At 77.4% G+C, this 15,210-nt stretch overlaps 1 protein-coding gene across 1 annotated transcript in view; it reads right to left on the bottom strand.

Moving 5' to 3' along the window:
• Positions 1-5,949: 5,949 nt before the first annotated feature.
• The window catches only part of NEDD4 (NEDD4 E3 ubiquitin protein ligase), a 32,036-nt gene continuing 22,775 nt past the window's right edge, over positions 5,950-15,210 (bottom strand). Inside the window, exons 26-27 of the mRNA XM_048482112.1 lie at positions 6,237-6,419; positions 5,950-6,129 (exon numbers count right to left, since the gene is read on the bottom strand). Coding sequence (XP_048338069.1) covers positions 5,950-6,129; positions 6,237-6,419 — 363 coding nt within the window. The remainder of the gene's footprint in view (positions 6,130-6,236; positions 6,420-15,210) is intronic.

Raw genomic sequence — 15,210 nt, forward strand, 5'->3', positions numbered from 1 at the left:
ACCAAAAGCCCAGAGATCTCAAGGAGAGCCCCTTCTCCTCAAGTGCCCTGCCCCCCACCCTCATAAGAACATCAGAACGAGCCTGCTGGATCAGACCAGAGTCCATCTAGTCCAGCTCTCTGCTACTCGCAGTGGCCCACCAGGTGCCTTTGGGAGCTCACAGGCAGGATGTGAAAGCAATGGCCTTCTGCGGCTGTTGCTCCCGAGCACCTGGACTGCTAAGGCATTTGCAATCTCAGATCAAGGAGGATCAAGATTGGGAGCCATAAATTGACTTCTCCTCCATAAATCTGTCCAAGCCCCTTTGAAAACTATCCAGGTTAGTGGCCATCACCACCTCCTGTGGCAGCAGATTCCAAACACCAATCACACGTTGCTTGAAGAAGTGTTTCCTTTGATTAGTCCTAATTCTTCCCCCCAGCATTTTCAATGAACGCCCCCTGGTTCTAGTATTGTGAGAAAGAGGGAAAAAGTTCTCTCTGTCAACATTTTCTACTCCAGGCATAATTTTGTAGACTTCAATCATATCCCCCCTCAGCCGCCTCCTCTCCAAACTAAAGAGTCCCAAACACTGCAGCCTCTCCTCATAAGGAAGGTGCTCCAATCCTTCAATCATCCCTGCTGCCCTTTCTTTCTGCACTTCTTTTTTTTCTATCTCTTCGAGCATCCTTTCTGAGATTTCCATGCCACCAGAACTGAACACAGTACTCCAAGTATACACGCACTCCACGGCTTTATAGAAGGGTATGACAATCCTTTGCAGTTTTATTATATCAATTCCTTTCCCAATGATCCCTAGTATAGAGTTTTGCTCTTTCACAGCTGCCATGCATTGAGTTGACATTCCCATGGAACTATCAACTAAGACGCCCAAATCCCTTGCCTGGTCTGTGACTGATAGCACTGACCCCTGTAGCGTAGTATGTGAAGTTTGGATTTTTTGCCCCTATGTGCATCACTTTACATTTTGCTACATTGAACTGCATTTGCCATTTCTGAGCCCACTCCACCTAATTCTATCAAGGTCCGCTTGGAGCTCTTCGCAATCCTTTGTGGTTCTCACCACCCTACATAATTTGGTATCATCTGCAAACTTGGCCACCACGCTACCCACCCCTACTTCCCGGTCATTTATGAATAGGTTAAAGAGCACTGGTCCCAAAACGGATCCTTGGGGGACACCACTCCCGACATCTCTCCATTGTGAGAACTTCCCATTTATACCCACCCTTTGTTTCCTGTTCCTCAACCAGTTTTTAATCCATAGGAGGACTTCCCCTCTTATTCCTTCATTGCTGAGTTTTCTCAACAGTCTCTGGTGAGGAACTTTGTCAAAAGCCTTTTGGAAATCCAAGTAGACAATGTCCACTGGCTCCCCCCATTGAGTTGACATTCCCCTGGAACTATCCACTAAGACGCCCAAATCCCAGGAGCACTCGGCACTTTCCCCCAGGTGAGTCCGGCAACGCAGGACTTTAACCTCAGAAATCCAAAAAGGTCTCTTTCTGCCTCAGGAAACCCCCTGGACCCCAGCAGCAGGGAGGGGCCTCCGGCGCATCCATTTCGCACTCTGGCTCCACTCACAGAGTGGTTGGAAACCCCCCCCCTTCCTGTGCCCCTCCATGGCTGCAGAGGCCAGAGGAATGCCGGCTGCCCCTCGGACACAAGCAATTGTCCTGCAGCCATCGGGGCTGTCTCTCTCTCTCTCTCTCCTTTGTGCTGGCAGAAAACCTCCTAAATCTTCCTTTGATGGGAGGGCCGATTAAGGCAGAGCCATGTGGGGCTCCCCTGACCCAAAAGCAATCCCCTCCGCCAGAGAATGCCTGCCTCCCCCTCCCTGGCAGCCAAATGAATAGCCCCCCCCACGCCCCCTCCTCCCTTGACGAGCCCTCAACAGAAGAATGCAAAGCCGGACACAGGAGGGGAGGGAGGCAGCGGCCAGCTGCTGCTCTCCGGCCAGGACCAAAAGCCCCTCTCCCTCCCCCACCTCGCTGACCACTGGCAAAGCCGGACAAAGCAGGCCTCTCCCCCACCCTCTGAATAGCCTGCTCCGGGGTCCCAGAGGTCATCCGGCAGCCCTGGCAACCGTCCGTCCTTCCAGGGCTTGGGGTGGAGGGGGCTGGCTCAGCCCGCACCCTCGCTACCCTCTTCCGCTGAGGAGGGGGAGCTCGAGGCCAAGAAAAGCAGGCCTGCCGGACCCCTCCGGAGAAGCCTTCTCTGCAGGGAAGGAGCCCCCGGATCTCCCGAGCAGCGGCAAGAGGACCCTCCCTCCTGGGACTCTGGCACTGGAGCTGCCGGCACCCACTTGGGCATTTGGCCTGCAGAGAAAATAAACCAACTATTGTCCATCTTTCCTCACAGGGTGTGTGTGTGTGTGGGCATGCACGTGTGTTTGTGTGTGTGCGCTTGAATGTTAGGGAACAGATCTGGTCATCCAGATGTAACTTATTGCCTGCAGGGCTGCAGACACTCCTGAAGTTCTGCGTGCATCGTGAGCTTTGATAAATTCGCCCAAAGGCAGAGGAGTTATCCACAAATGATTCTGGCATCAGCTGGTGAGAGAAGGCTCCCCCTTCCCCCCCCCCCCAGGACTTGCAGGCTGCCCCTTCCTTAAAGGGAGGTTGTAAGAGCAGCAGACGAAGCAGGGCCTCTTGGGTGGCAGCCCCGTCCTGCCCAAGGAACCACGCGAGCCCAGGGGCATCTTGGCTCCCAGCCAGCCAGAGAAGGCAGGCTTTGGAAAGACGGCTGGGAGCTGACCTCCCCCTGGGTTAGTTTTTTGCTGAAGTTTTGAAGGCTGCTTCACTGGGAACCGATTCACTGATGAATTAATCAAAATCCTGGATGCTTCTGACTGCCCTCATGAAAACACAAGCCGCTCAAGATTCCAGGAAGCGATTGCCACGTGATGGGAGCTCTGTGCCACACAGAACGACTGGGCATTCCCAAACGCCGAATGGAACCAGGGCTCCAAATCAGCGCCCCCAACGTTCTCGTGGCTGGGGGGGGGGGGGTGCCCAAAGGAGAAGTCCCCGGTTACAAGCGACCAACAGCAATGCCCCAGGTGGAGCGGCTACAGATTGCCAGGGGGGTCGTCTTACCCCCCCCCCCCAGACCACAGCCAAGGAAGCCCAGAGCCTCCAGAGAGAGGGAAGCCAAAGGGAAGCTACCCGTTTCCGGTGGGAAGCACAGATGGCTTCCAGAGGCCCCTCCCAAGCGGGAAAGCCCACCCAGGTCCCGGCTGGCAGAGCCCAGAGTCCTGCCCCTGGACCGCTCAACAAAGAGCCGGATCCGGAGTCAGATGATTTCTTCATAATGAAACTAAGCATTTAGACCTCTGTGGCCAGTACTAGAGAAAATAAAACAGCAAAACACCCTTCGTTATGCCCCACATCACACAACACCACACCCGACTCCCAGTTCCCAAGGGGGGGTGCCCCTCCCACCAGTCCAACAGCCCAGAGGGGCGGCAGCCCCCCCTCCCCCTGACCAAAACAACCTACTTTCCACACTATTGCAAGAACAACAACAGGCGTCTAATGTTCTGATAAGGCAGTGGTGGCGAACCTTTGGCACTCCAGATGTTATGGACTACAGTTCCTATCAGCCCCTGCCAGCATGGCCAATTGGTCGTGCTGGCAGGGGCTGATGGGAATTGTAGTCCTTAACATCTGGAGTGCCAAAGGTTCGCCACCATGGTGATAAGGCATCGCCTGGAGAGCCGAAGAAGTACAGAGAGGGAGAAAGCAGAACGGGGGGGGGGGGGGGAGAGGAGAGCGAGGATCCTGCCCCCCAGCTGGGAGACGTGGCAGGATCACACTGGAACCGGGCTGATCACGGCACCCAGAGCCCCTCTGTGGCACCCAGGGAGGGGGGCCTGCGTTGGCTCTTCCGGCACCTGCCAGAAATGCTGGGAAAGGCAAGGAGCCCAGGAGGCCAAAGGGCAGAGAGAAAAGCCCCCACAGGCAGTACGGTCCTGAGAGCACCCAAGGTGGGCGGGCTCCCACCCCGTCTCTTCCTTCTTCCCTCTCACACCACTGAGCCCCGCTCTCTTCATCATCTCTGCACTAGACAGACTGAGACCACACTGGAACCTGGAGTAGAAATTAGCCAAGGAAACAGGCTGTGCTCCTTTTCCGAGAGCCAGGGAGACGTTGCAGGGACGTTGCAGCCTCCCCCCTAAACTAGGTTAGGAGAGACAGGGAGAAAGTTCCTCCCACCTCCCATCCCGGGGGGAGGGGGGGCTCCAGTCCAGCATGACTCTGCGCGGCCCCTCCTCCACCACCCCAGGGCCCTGCGGGGGTTTCTCAAGGGTGCAACACCTACTTCAGGACCTGAGCAGAAACTCTTTGGCAAAGCACTGCAAGGACAGCCCAAGCGGGGTTTGGGGTGGGGGGCAGAGATGAAGCCCCCCCCCACCCGTGTGGTTTCTGCCTTGCTGCATCAGGCAGGGCCCGGGATCACCTCTGGCAGTCTTTGGCCATAAACTATTCAGAGGCGTGGTGGAAGGAAACACAAGCCCCACGGGCCACCGATGCGGAAGCAGAGCCGGGCCTTTATTCCTTTTTGTGCCCCAGTGAAAGAGAGGGACGACCTCTGACCTGCGTCTGGGGTGCCGGAGACATCCCTGCCAGCGAAGGAGCAGAAATCAATATATGCATTTAATCCCGCAAACGATTATGCGGGGCCCGGACCGCGCTCCCATTGTTTCAGGGGGCAGCCTATTGGGTCGATGGGTGCGGGGGCCATCAGCTGCCCCCCCTCCCCCCGGCTCCCTTTTACTCAAGGCTCCCTGCCTTGGATCCAGGGCTGCCTGTTTATGTCTTGATGGCTTCGGCCGGGGCAAGAGGAGGCAGCCCTGGATGCAGCCGGGGACACGGCCCCACCGGCCACTCCAAGGCACCCGCAGAGAACCCCGTGGCAAGGAGAGCCAACCCTCAGCCGCCCAGCTGCGAAGAAGCAGGAGTCTGCCTGCCCTCTGCGGTGCCAGGCACACAGGGCAAGAACCTCTAGGCAGCCATGCAGGGTGGGCAGGAACCGAGCGAGCCACGAATGGGCTCAGCAGGGAGCTTTCCGGGCCCTCCGAGGGCCAATGCGATGTGGGACGGCCGGTCAAGGGGCAGTGGTTGCCCCCCAAAGCACCCACAACGAGGTCAGCCAGAAAACAGCACCTTCCGAGGGTCCCGACAGGGAGAGTGAGGCCTCTGGAGCGACACGCTGCAGTTCTAACCCAACGAAGAAGGCCCCTGTTCAACAGCCTTCCAGCTTCCTCTGATCCCCTCCCGTGTGCAAGAACCACGAGGAGGGGCCGTGGCTCAGTGGTCCCAGGATCAATCCCCGGTGGGTGGCAGCACCTCCAGTGGGAAGGATCAGGCAGGGACCGGTGGGGGAGGCCAATCTGTCACGGGCAACCTCGAGGAGAAAATACTGATCCACCATAAGGCAGCTTAGTCCGGCCACGGCCACAGCCCCTCCCACTCGAGCAGCAGTGGCGTAGGAGGTTAAGAGCTCGTGTATCTAATCTGGAGGAACCGGGTTTGATTCCCTGCTCTGCCGCTTGAGTTGTGGAGGCTTCTCTGGGGAATTCAGGTTAGCCTGTGCACTCCCACACACGCCAGCTGGGTGACCTTGGGCTAGTCACAGCTTCTTGGAGCTCTCTCAGCCCCACCACCTCACAGGGTGTTTGTTGTGAGGGGGGGGAGGGCAAGGAGATTGTCAGCCCCTTTGAGTCTCCTGCAGGAGAGAAAGGGGGGATATAAATCCAAACTACTCCTCCTCCTCCTCTTCTTCTTCTTCCTCCTCCTCCTCTTCCTTGGCTCGACTGCACACCTATAAGACCTTTCCTTAAGCTGAGGGGCCAGATTTGAGTCCAGGAGCGCCTTCAAGGAGGAGATCTCGTGGGCATAAACCTTCGAGAAGTCAACGCTCCCTTCATCGGGTGCTCTGGATAGCTCACTCCCGCAAAATCTTGTCGGCTTCCGAGGGGCTTCTGTTCCCCTGTAGACCAGCGTGGCTGCCTTCCCAAACCGTCTGAGGCTGGGCTCCCCTGCCCCGGTTTGCTCCCATCTCTCCCTTTTGCCACGGCAATTCCCAGCACTCTTCCGCACCCATCATGGCTAGAAGCACCCAAGACTACTGGGCACAGGGGGAGGGGAGCAAGGTGGCAGCGTGGGATGATGCAGGACAGAGGGTGATGGGCTGCCTTCACTGCCCCCCACTCCCGCAGAGCCCCTCTGTACCCAGGGCCCTCCAGGACACACTCCAACAGAGCCCAGGACCAACAGCCCTCTTTCCAGCCCCCCGTGCACCCTTTCCCACAGCAGAGGGGGGGGGGGCACAGAGACTGCAGCCAGGAGAGGAACGGGAGTCGGTGTGGAGTCGTTCTCAGCAGCATCCAGTGCAGGACTCTGCCCATTCGAGAGCTGTCGGAAGACCCAAAAGATGCTTGCAAAGAAGCGAACTTAGAAGGAGAATGGCCAGCAAACCCCAAAGCGCCACCCCCACCTTGGCACCCCCATCTCCTTCGCCTTCCCAGTGCCAGTGCCTTTGGGAAAGTGCAACTGGAGGGGATCCTTCCCAGAAGACCAGAGGTATTGACGGAGCCCAGCTCCACCAACCACAGCTGGGTCTACTTGGCATCCCTGCAGCAGGAGGGTCTTCTGGCCTGGACCTGAAACGCCCCCCCCACCCCCCGGCCTCCTCACTGGTGTGTGAATCTGGCACTCAGTGGCTTTTGCTTTCGGTGGCCACCTGCCCCACTGCTGCTAATGCCCACGCCAATGGGAGCCCAGCTGCAGCCAACCTGGCCTGGCCCCCAAATGTCACCAGCTTCCACCTTCCCTTGCTATGAAATGCGGCTCCCCTCCAGGCCTGGGGGGGGGGGGGTGGGGGGGTGGGGGTTTTGGTGGGGGGGGGGGGGGGGGGGTGTGGGGGGGGGGGGCTGTGGGGGGGGGGGGGGGTGGGGGGGGGGGGGGGTGGGGGGGGGGGGGGGTGTTGGGGGGGGGGGGGGGGGTGGTGGGGGTGTTGGGGGGGGTGGGGGGGGGGGGGGGGGTGGGGGGGGGGGGGGGTGGGGGGGGGGGGGGGTGGGGGGGGGGGGGGGTGGGGGGGGGGGGGGGTGGGGGGGGGGGGGGGTGGGGGGGGGGGGGGGTGGGGGGGGGGGGGGGTGGGGGGGGGGGGGGGTGGGGGGGGGGGGGGGTGGGGGGGGGGGGGGGTGGGGGGGGGGGGGGGTGGGGGGGGGGGGGGGTGGGGGGGGGGGGGGGTGGGGGGGGGGGGGGGTGGGGGGGGGGGGGGGTGGGGGGGGGGGGGGGTGGGGGGGGGGGGGGGTGGGGGGGGGGGGGGGTGGGGGGGGGGGGGGGTGGGGGGGGGGGGGGGTGGGGGGGGGGGGGGGTGGGGGGGGGGGGGGGTGGGGGGGGGGGGGGGTGGGGGGGGGGGGGGGTGGGGGGGGGGGGGGGTGGGGGGGGGGGGGGGTGGGGGGGGGGGGGGGTGGGGGGGGGGGGGGGTGGGGGGGGGGGGGGGTGGGGGGGGGGGGGGGTGGGGGGGGGGGGGGGTGGGGGGGGGGGGGGGTGGGGGGGGGGGGGGGTGGGGGGGGGGGGGGGTGGGGGGGGGGGGGGGTGGGGGGGGGGGGGGGTGGGGGGGGGGGGGGGTGGGGGGGGGGGGGGGTGGGGGGGGGGGGGGGTGGGGGGGGGGGGGGGTGGGGGGGGGGGGGGGTGGGGGGGGGGGGGGGTGGGGGGGGGGGGGGGTGGGGGGGGGGGGGGGTGGGGGGGGGGGGGGGTGGGGGGGGGGGGGGGTGGGGGGGGGGGGGGGTGGGGGGGGGGGGGGGTGGGGGGGGGGGGGGGTGGGGGGGGGGGGGGGTGGGGGGGGGGGGGGGTGGGGGGGGGGGGGGGTGGGGGGGGGGGGGGGTGGGGGGGGGGGGGGGTGGGGGGGGGGGGGGGTGGGGGGGGGGGGGGGTGGGGGGGGGGGGGGGTGGGGGGGGGGGGGGGTGGGGGGGGGGGGGGGTGGGGGGGGGGGGGGGTGGGGGGGGGGGGGGGTGGGGGGGGGGGGGGGTGGGGGGGGGGGGGGGTGGGGGGGGGGGGGGGTGGGGGGGGGGGGGGGTGGGGGGGGGGGGGGGTGGGGGGGGGGGGGGGTGGGGGGGGGGGGGGGTGGGGGGGGGGGGGGGTGGGGGGGGGGGGGGGTGGGGGGGGGGGGGGGTGGGGGGGGGGGGGGGTGGGGGGGGGGGGGGGTGGGGGGGGGGGGGGGTGGGGGGGGGGGGGGGTGGGGGGGGGGGGGGGTGGGGGGGGGGGGGGGTGGGGGGGGGGGGGGGTGGGGGGGGGGGGGGGTGGGGGGGGGGGGGGGTGGGGGGGGGGGGGGGTGGGGGGGGGGGGGGGTGGGGGGGGGGGGGGGTGGGGGGGGGGGGGGGTGGGGGGGGGGGGGGGTGGGGGGGGGGGGGGGTGGGGGGGGGGGGGGGTGGGGGGGGGGGGGGGTGGGGGGGGGGGGGGGTGGGGGGGGGGGGGGGTGGGGGGGGGGGGGGGTGGGGGGGGGGGGGGGTGGGGGGGGGGGGGGGTGGGGGGGGGGGGGGGTGGGGGGGGGGGGGGGTGGGGGGGGGGGGGGGTGGGGGGGGGGGGGGGTGGGGGGGGGGGGGGGTGGGGGGGGGGGGGGGTGGGGGGGGGGGGGGGTGGGGGGGGGGGGGGGTGGGGGGGGGGGGGGGTGGGGGGGGGGGGGGGTGGGGGGGGGGGGGGGTGGGGGGGGGGGGGGGTGGGGGGGGGGGGGGGTGGGGGGGGGGGGGGGTGGGGGGGGGGGGGGGTGGGGGGGGGGGGGGGTGGGGGGGGGGGGGGGTGGGGGGGGGGGGGGGTGGGGGGGGGGGGGGGTGGGGGGGGGGGGGGGTGGGGGGGGGGGGGGGTGGGGGGGGGGGGGGGTGGGGGGGGGGGGGGGTGGGGGGGGGGGGGGGTGGGGGGGGGGGGGGGTGGGGGGGGGGGGGGGTGGGGGGGGGGGGGGGTGGGGGGGGGGGGGGGTGGGGGGGGGGGGGGGTGGGGGGGGGGGGGGGTGGGGGGGGGGGGGGGTGGGGGGGGGGGGGGGTGGGGGGGGGGGGGGGTGGGGGGGGGGGGGGGTGGGGGGGGGGGGGGGTGGGGGGGGGGGGGGGTGGGGGGGGGGGGGGGTGGGGGGGGGGGGGGGTGGGGGGGGGGGGGGGTGGGGGGGGGGGGGGGTGGGGGGGGGGGGGGGTGGGGGGGGGGGGGGGTGGGGGGGGGGGGGGGTGGGGGGGGGGGGGGGTGGGGGGGGGGGGGGGTGGGGGGGGGGGGGGGTGGGGGGGGGGGGGGGTGGGGGGGGGGGGGGGTGGGGGGGGGGGGGGGTGGGGGGGGGGGGGGGTGGGGGGGGGGGGGGGTGGGGGGGGGGGGGGGTGGGGGGGGGGGGGGGTGGGGGGGGGGGGGGGTGGGGGGGGGGGGGGGTGGGGGGGGGGGGGGGTGGGGGGGGGGGGGGGTGGGGGGGGGGGGGGGTGGGGGGGGGGGGGGGTGGGGGGGGGGGGGGGTGGGGGGGGGGGGGGGTGGGGGGGGGGGGGGGTGGGGGGGGGGGGGGGTGGGGGGGGGGGGGGGTGGGGGGGGGGGGGGGTGGGGGGGGGGGGGGGTGGGGGGGGGGGGGGGTGGGGGGGGGGGGGGGTGGGGGGGGGGGGGGGTGGGGGGGGGGGGGGGTGGGGGGGGGGGGGGGTGGGGGGGGGGGGGGGTGGGGGGGGGGGGGGGTGGGGGGGGGGGGGGGTGGGGGGGGGGGGGGGTGGGGGGGGGGGGGGGTGGGGGGGGGGGGGGGTGGGGGGGGGGGGGGGTGGGGGGGGGGGGGGGTGGGGGGGGGGGGGGGTGGGGGGGGGGGGGGGTGGGGGGGGGGGGGGGTGGGGGGGGGGGGGGGTGGGGGGGGGGGGGGGTGGGGGGGGGGGGGGGTGGGGGGGGGGGGGGGTGGGGGGGGGGGGGGGTGGGGGGGGGGGGGGGTGGGGGGGGGGGGGGGTGGGGGGGGGGGGGGGTGGGGGGGGGGGGGGGTGGGGGGGGGGGGGGGTGGGGGGGGGGGGGGGTGGGGGGGGGGGGGGGTGGGGGGGGGGGGGGGTGGGGGGGGGGGGGGGTGGGGGGGGGGGGGGGTGGGGGGGGGGGGGGGTGGGGGGGGGGGGGGGTGGGGGGGGGGGGGGGTGGGGGGGGGGGGGGGTGGGGGGGGGGGGGGGTGGGGGGGGGGGGGGGTGGGGGGGGGGGGGGGTGGGGGGGGGGGGGGGTGGGGGGGGGGGGGGGTGGGGGGGGGGGGGGGTGGGGGGGGGGGGGGGTGGGGGGGGGGGGGGGTGGGGGGGGGGGGGGGTGGGGGGGGGGGGGGGTGGGGGGGGGGGGGGGTGGGGGGGGGGGGGGGTGGGGGGGGGGGGGGGTGGGGGGGGGGGGGGGTGGGGGGGGGGGGGGGTGGGGGGGGGGGGGGGTGGGGGGGGGGGGGGGTGGGGGGGGGGGGGGGTGGGGGGGGGGGGGGGTGGGGGGGGGGGGGGGTGGGGGGGGGGGGGGGTGGGGGGGGGGGGGGGTGGGGGGGGGGGGGGGTGGGGGGGGGGGGGGGTGGGGGGGGGGGGGGGTGGGGGGGGGGGGGGGTGGGGGGGGGGGGGGGTGGGGGGGGGGGGGGGTGGGGGGGGGGGGGGGTGGGGGGGGGGGGGGGTGGGGGGGGGGGGGGGTGGGGGGGGGGGGGGGTGGGGGGGGGGGGGGGTGGGGGGGGGGGGGGGTGGGGGGGGGGGGGGGTGGGGGGGGGGGGGGGTGGGGGGGGGGGGGGGTGGGGGGGGGGGGGGGTGGGGGGGGGGGGGGGTGGGGGGGGGGGGGGGTGGGGGGGGGGGGGGGTGGGGGGGGGGGGGGGTGGGGGGGGGGGGGGGTGGGGGGGGGGGGGGGTGGGGGGGGGGGGGGGTGGGGGGGGGGGGGGGTGGGGGGGGGGGGGGGTGGGGGGGGGGGGGGGTGGGGGGGGGGGGGGGTGGGGGGGGGGGGGGGTGGGGGGGGGGGGGGGTGGGGGGGGGGGGGGGTGGGGGGGGGGGGGGGTGGGGGGGGGGGGGGGTGGGGGGGGGGGGGGGTGGGGGGGGGGGGGGGTGGGGGGGGGGGGGGGTGGGGGGGGGGGGGGGTGGGGGGGGGGGGGGGTGGGGGGGGGGGGGGGTGGGGGGGGGGGGGGGTGGGGGGGGGGGGGGGTGGGGGGGGGGGGGGGTGGGGGGGGGGGGGGGTGGGGGGGGGGGGGGGTGGGGGGGGGGGGGGGTGGGGGGGGGGGGGGGTGGGGGGGGGGGGGGGTGGGGGGGGGGGGGGGTGGGGGGGGGGGGGGGTGGGGGGGGGGGGGGGTGGGGGGGGGGGGGGGTGGGGGGGGGGGGGGGTGGGGGGGGGGGGGGGTGGGGGGGGGGGGGGGTGGGGGGGGGGGGGGGTGGGGGGGGGGGGGGGTGGGGGGGGGGGGGGGTGGGGGGGGGGGGGGGTGGGGGGGGGGGGGGGTGGGGGGGGGGGGGGGTGGGGGGGGGGGGGGGTGGGGGGGGGGGGGGGTGGGGGGGGGGGGGGGTGGGGGGGGGGGGGGGTGGGGGGGGGGGGGGGTGGGGGGGGGGGGGGGTGGGGGGGGGGGGGGGTGGGGGGGGGGGGGGGTGGGGGGGGGGGGGGGTGGGGGGGGGGGGGGGTGGGGGGGGGGGGGGGTGGGGGGGGGGGGGGGTGGGGGGGGGGGGGGGTGGGGGGGGGGGGGGGTGGGGGGGGGGGGGGGTGGGGGGGGGGGGGGGTGGGGGGGGGGGGGGGTGGGGGGGGGGGGGGGTGGGGGGGGGGGGGGGTGGGGGGGGGGGGGGGTGGGGGGGGGGGGGGGTGGGGGGGGGGGGGGGTGGGGGGGGGGGGGGGTGGGGGGGGGGGGGGGTGGGGGGGGGGGGGGGTGGGGGGGGGGGGGGGTGGGGGGGGGGGGGGGTGGGGGGGGGGGGGGGTGGGGGGGGGGGGGGGTGGGGGGGGGGGGGGGTGGGGGGGGGGGGGGGTGGGGGGGGGGGGGGGTGGGGGGGGGGGGGGGTGGGGGGGGGGGGGGGTGGGGGGGGGGGGGGGTGGGGGGGGGGGGGGGTGGGGGGGGGGGGGGGTGGGGGGGGGGGGGGGTGGGGGGGGGGGGGGGTGGGGGGGGGGGGGGGTGGGGGGGGGGGGGGGTGGGGGGGGGGGGGGGTGGGGGGGGGGGGGGGTGGGGGGGGGGGGGGGTGGGGGGGGGGGGGGGTGGGGGGGGGGGGGGGTGGGGGGGGGGGGGGGTGGGGGGGGGGGGGGGTGGGGGGGGGGGGGGGTGGGGGGGGGGGGGGGTGGGGGGGGGGGGGGGTGGGGGGGGGGGGGGGTGGGGGGGGGGGGGGGTGGGGGGGGGGGGGGGTGGGGGGGGGGGGGGGTGGGGGGGGGGGGGGGTGGGGGGGGGGGGGGGTGGGGGGGGGGGGGGGTGGGGGGGGGGGGGGGTGGGGGGGGGGGGGGGTGGGGGGGGGGGGGGGTGGGGGGGGGGGGGGGTGGGGGGGGGGGGGGGTGGGGGGGGGGGGGGGTGGGGGGGGGGGGGGGTGGGGGGGGGGGGGGGTGGGGGGGGGGGGGGGTGGGGGGGGGGGGGGGTGGGGGGGGGGGGGGGTGGGGGGGGGGGGGGGTGGGGGGGGGGGGGGGTGGGGGGGGGGGGGGGTGGGGGGGGGGGGGGGTGGGGGGGGGGGGGGGTGGGGGGGGGGGGGGGTGGGGGGGGGGGGGGGTGGGGGGGGGGGGGGGTGGGGGGGGGGGGGGGTGGGGGGGGGGGGGGGTGGGGGGGGGGGGGGGTGGGGGGGGGGGGGGGTGGGGGGGGGGGGGGGTGGGGGGGGGGGGGGGTGGGGGGGGGGGGGGGTGGGGGGGGGGGGGGGTGGGGGGGGGGGGGGGTGGGGGGGGGGGGGGGTGGGGGGGGGGGGGGGTGGGGGGGGGGGGGGGTGGGGGGGGGGGGGGGTGGGGGGGGGGGGGGGTGGGGGGGGGGGGGGGTGGGGGGGGGGGGGGGTGGGGGGGGGGGGGGGTGGGGGGGGGGGGGGGTGGGGGGGGGGGGGGGTGGGGGGGGGGGGGGGTGGGGGGGGGGGGGGGTGGGGGGGGGGGGGGGTGGGGGGGGGGGGGGGTGGGGGGGGGGGGGGGTGGGGGGGGGGGGGGGTGGGGGGGGGGGGGGGTGGGGGGGGGGGGGGGTGGGGGGGGGGGGGGGTGGGGGGGGGGGGGGGTGGGGGGGGGGGGGGGTGGGGGGGGGGGGGGGTGGGGGGGGGGGGGGGTGGGGGGGGGGGGGGGTGGGGGGGGGGGGGGGTGGGGGGGGGGGGGGGTGGGGGGGGGGGGGGGTGGGGGGGGGGGGGGGTGGGGGGGGGGGGGGGTGGGGGGGGGGGGGGGTGGGGGGGGGGGGGGGTGGGGGGGGGGGGGGGTGGGGGGGGGGGGGGGTGGGGGGGGGGGGGGGTGGGGGGGGGGGGGGGTGGGGGGGGGGGGGGGTGGGGGGGGGGGGGGGTGGGGGGGGGGGGGGGTGGGGGGGGGGGGGGGTGGGGGGGGGGGGGGGTGGGGGGGGGGGGGGGTGGGGGGGGGGGGGGGTGGGGGGGGGGGGGGGTGGGGGGGGGGGGGGGTGGGGGGGGGGGGGGGTGGGGGGGGGGGGGGGTGGGGGGGGGGGGGGGTGGGGGGGGGGGGGGGTGGGGGGGGGGGGGGGTGGGGGGGGGGGGGGGTGGGGGGGGGGGGGGGTGGGGGGGGGGGGGGGTGGGGGGGGGGGGGGGTGGGGGGGGGGGGGGGTGGGGGGGGGGGGGGGTGGGGGGGGGGGGGGGTGGGGGGGGGGGGGGGTGGGGGGGGGGGGGGGTGGGGGGGGGGGGGGGTGGGGGGGGGGGGGGGTGGGGGGGGGGGGGGGTGGGGGGGGGGGGGGGTGGGGGGGGGGGGGGGTGGGGGGGGGGGGGGGTGGGGGGGGGGGGGGGTGGGGGGGGGGGGGGGTGGGGGGGGGGGGGGGTGGGGGGGGGGGGGGGTGGGGGGGGGGGGGGGTGGGGGGGGGGGGGGGTGGGGGGGGGGGGGGGTGGGGGGGGGGGGGGGTGGGGGGGGGGGGGGGTGGGGGGGGGGGGGGGTGGGGGGGGGGGGGGGTGGGGGGGGGGGGGGGTGGGGGGGGGGGGGGGTGGGGGGGGGGGGGGGTGGGGGGGGGGGGGGGTGGGGGGGGGGGGGGGTGGGGGGGGGGGGGGGTGGGGGGGGGGGGGGGTGGGGGGGGGGGGGGGTGGGGGGGGGGGGGGGTGGGGGGGGGGGGGGGTGGGGGGGGGGGGGGGTGGGGGGGGGGGGGGGTGGGGGGGGGGGGGGGTGGGGGGGGGGGGGGGTGGGGGGGGGGGGGGGTGGGGGGGGGGGGGGGTGGGGGGGGGGGGGGGTGGGGGGGGGGGGGGGTGGGGGGGGGGGGGGGTGGGGGGGGGGGGGGGTGGGGGGGGGGGGGGGTGGGGGGGGGGGGGGGTGGGGGGGGGGGGGGGTGGGGGGGGGGGGGGGTGGGGGGGGGGGGGGGTGGGGGGGGGGGGGGGTGGGGGGGGGGGGGGGTGGGGGGGGGGGGGGGTGGGGGGGGGGGGGGGTGGGGGGGGGGGGGGGTGGGGGGGGGGGGGGGTGGGGGGGGGGGGGGGTGGGGGGGGGGGGGGGTGGGGGGGGGGGGGGGTGGGGGGGGGGGGGGGTGGGGGGGGGGGGGGGTGGGGGGGGGGGGGGGTGGGGGGGGGGGGGGGTGGGGGGGGGGGGGGGTGGGGGGGGGGGGGGGTGGGGGGGGGGGGGGGTGGGGGGGGGGGGGGGTGGGGGGGGGGGGGGGTGGGGGGGGGGGGGGGTGGGGGGGGGGGGGGGTGGGGGGGGGGGGGGGTGGGGGGGGGGGGGGGTGGGGGGGGGGGGGGGTGGGGGGGGGGGGGGGTGGGGGGGGGGGGGGGTGGGGGGGGGGGGGGGTGGGGGGGGGGGGGGGTGGGGGGGGGGGGGGGTGGGGGGGGGGGGGGGTGGGGGGGGGGGGGGGTGGGGGGGGGGGGGGGTGGGGGGGGGGGGGGGTGGGGGGGGGGGGGGGTGGGGGGGGGGGGGGGTGGGGGGGGGGGGGGGTGGGGGGGGGGGGGGGTGGGGGGGGGGGGGGGTGGGGGGGGGGGGGGGTGGGGGGGGGGGGGGGTGGGGGGGGGGGGGGGTGGGGGGGGGGGGGGGTGGGGGGGGGGGGGGGTGGGGGGGGGGGGGGGTGGGGGGGGGGGGGGGTGGGGGGGGGGGGGGGTGGGGGGGGGGGGGGGTGGGGGGGGGGGGGGGTGGGGGGGGGGGGGGGTGGGGGGGGGGGGGGGTG

Source organism: Sphaerodactylus townsendi, linkage group LG17, assembly GCF_021028975.2.
Source record: "Sphaerodactylus townsendi isolate TG3544 linkage group LG17, MPM_Stown_v2.3, whole genome shotgun sequence".
Lineage (NCBI taxonomy): Eukaryota > Metazoa > Chordata > Lepidosauria > Squamata > Sphaerodactylidae > Sphaerodactylus > Sphaerodactylus townsendi.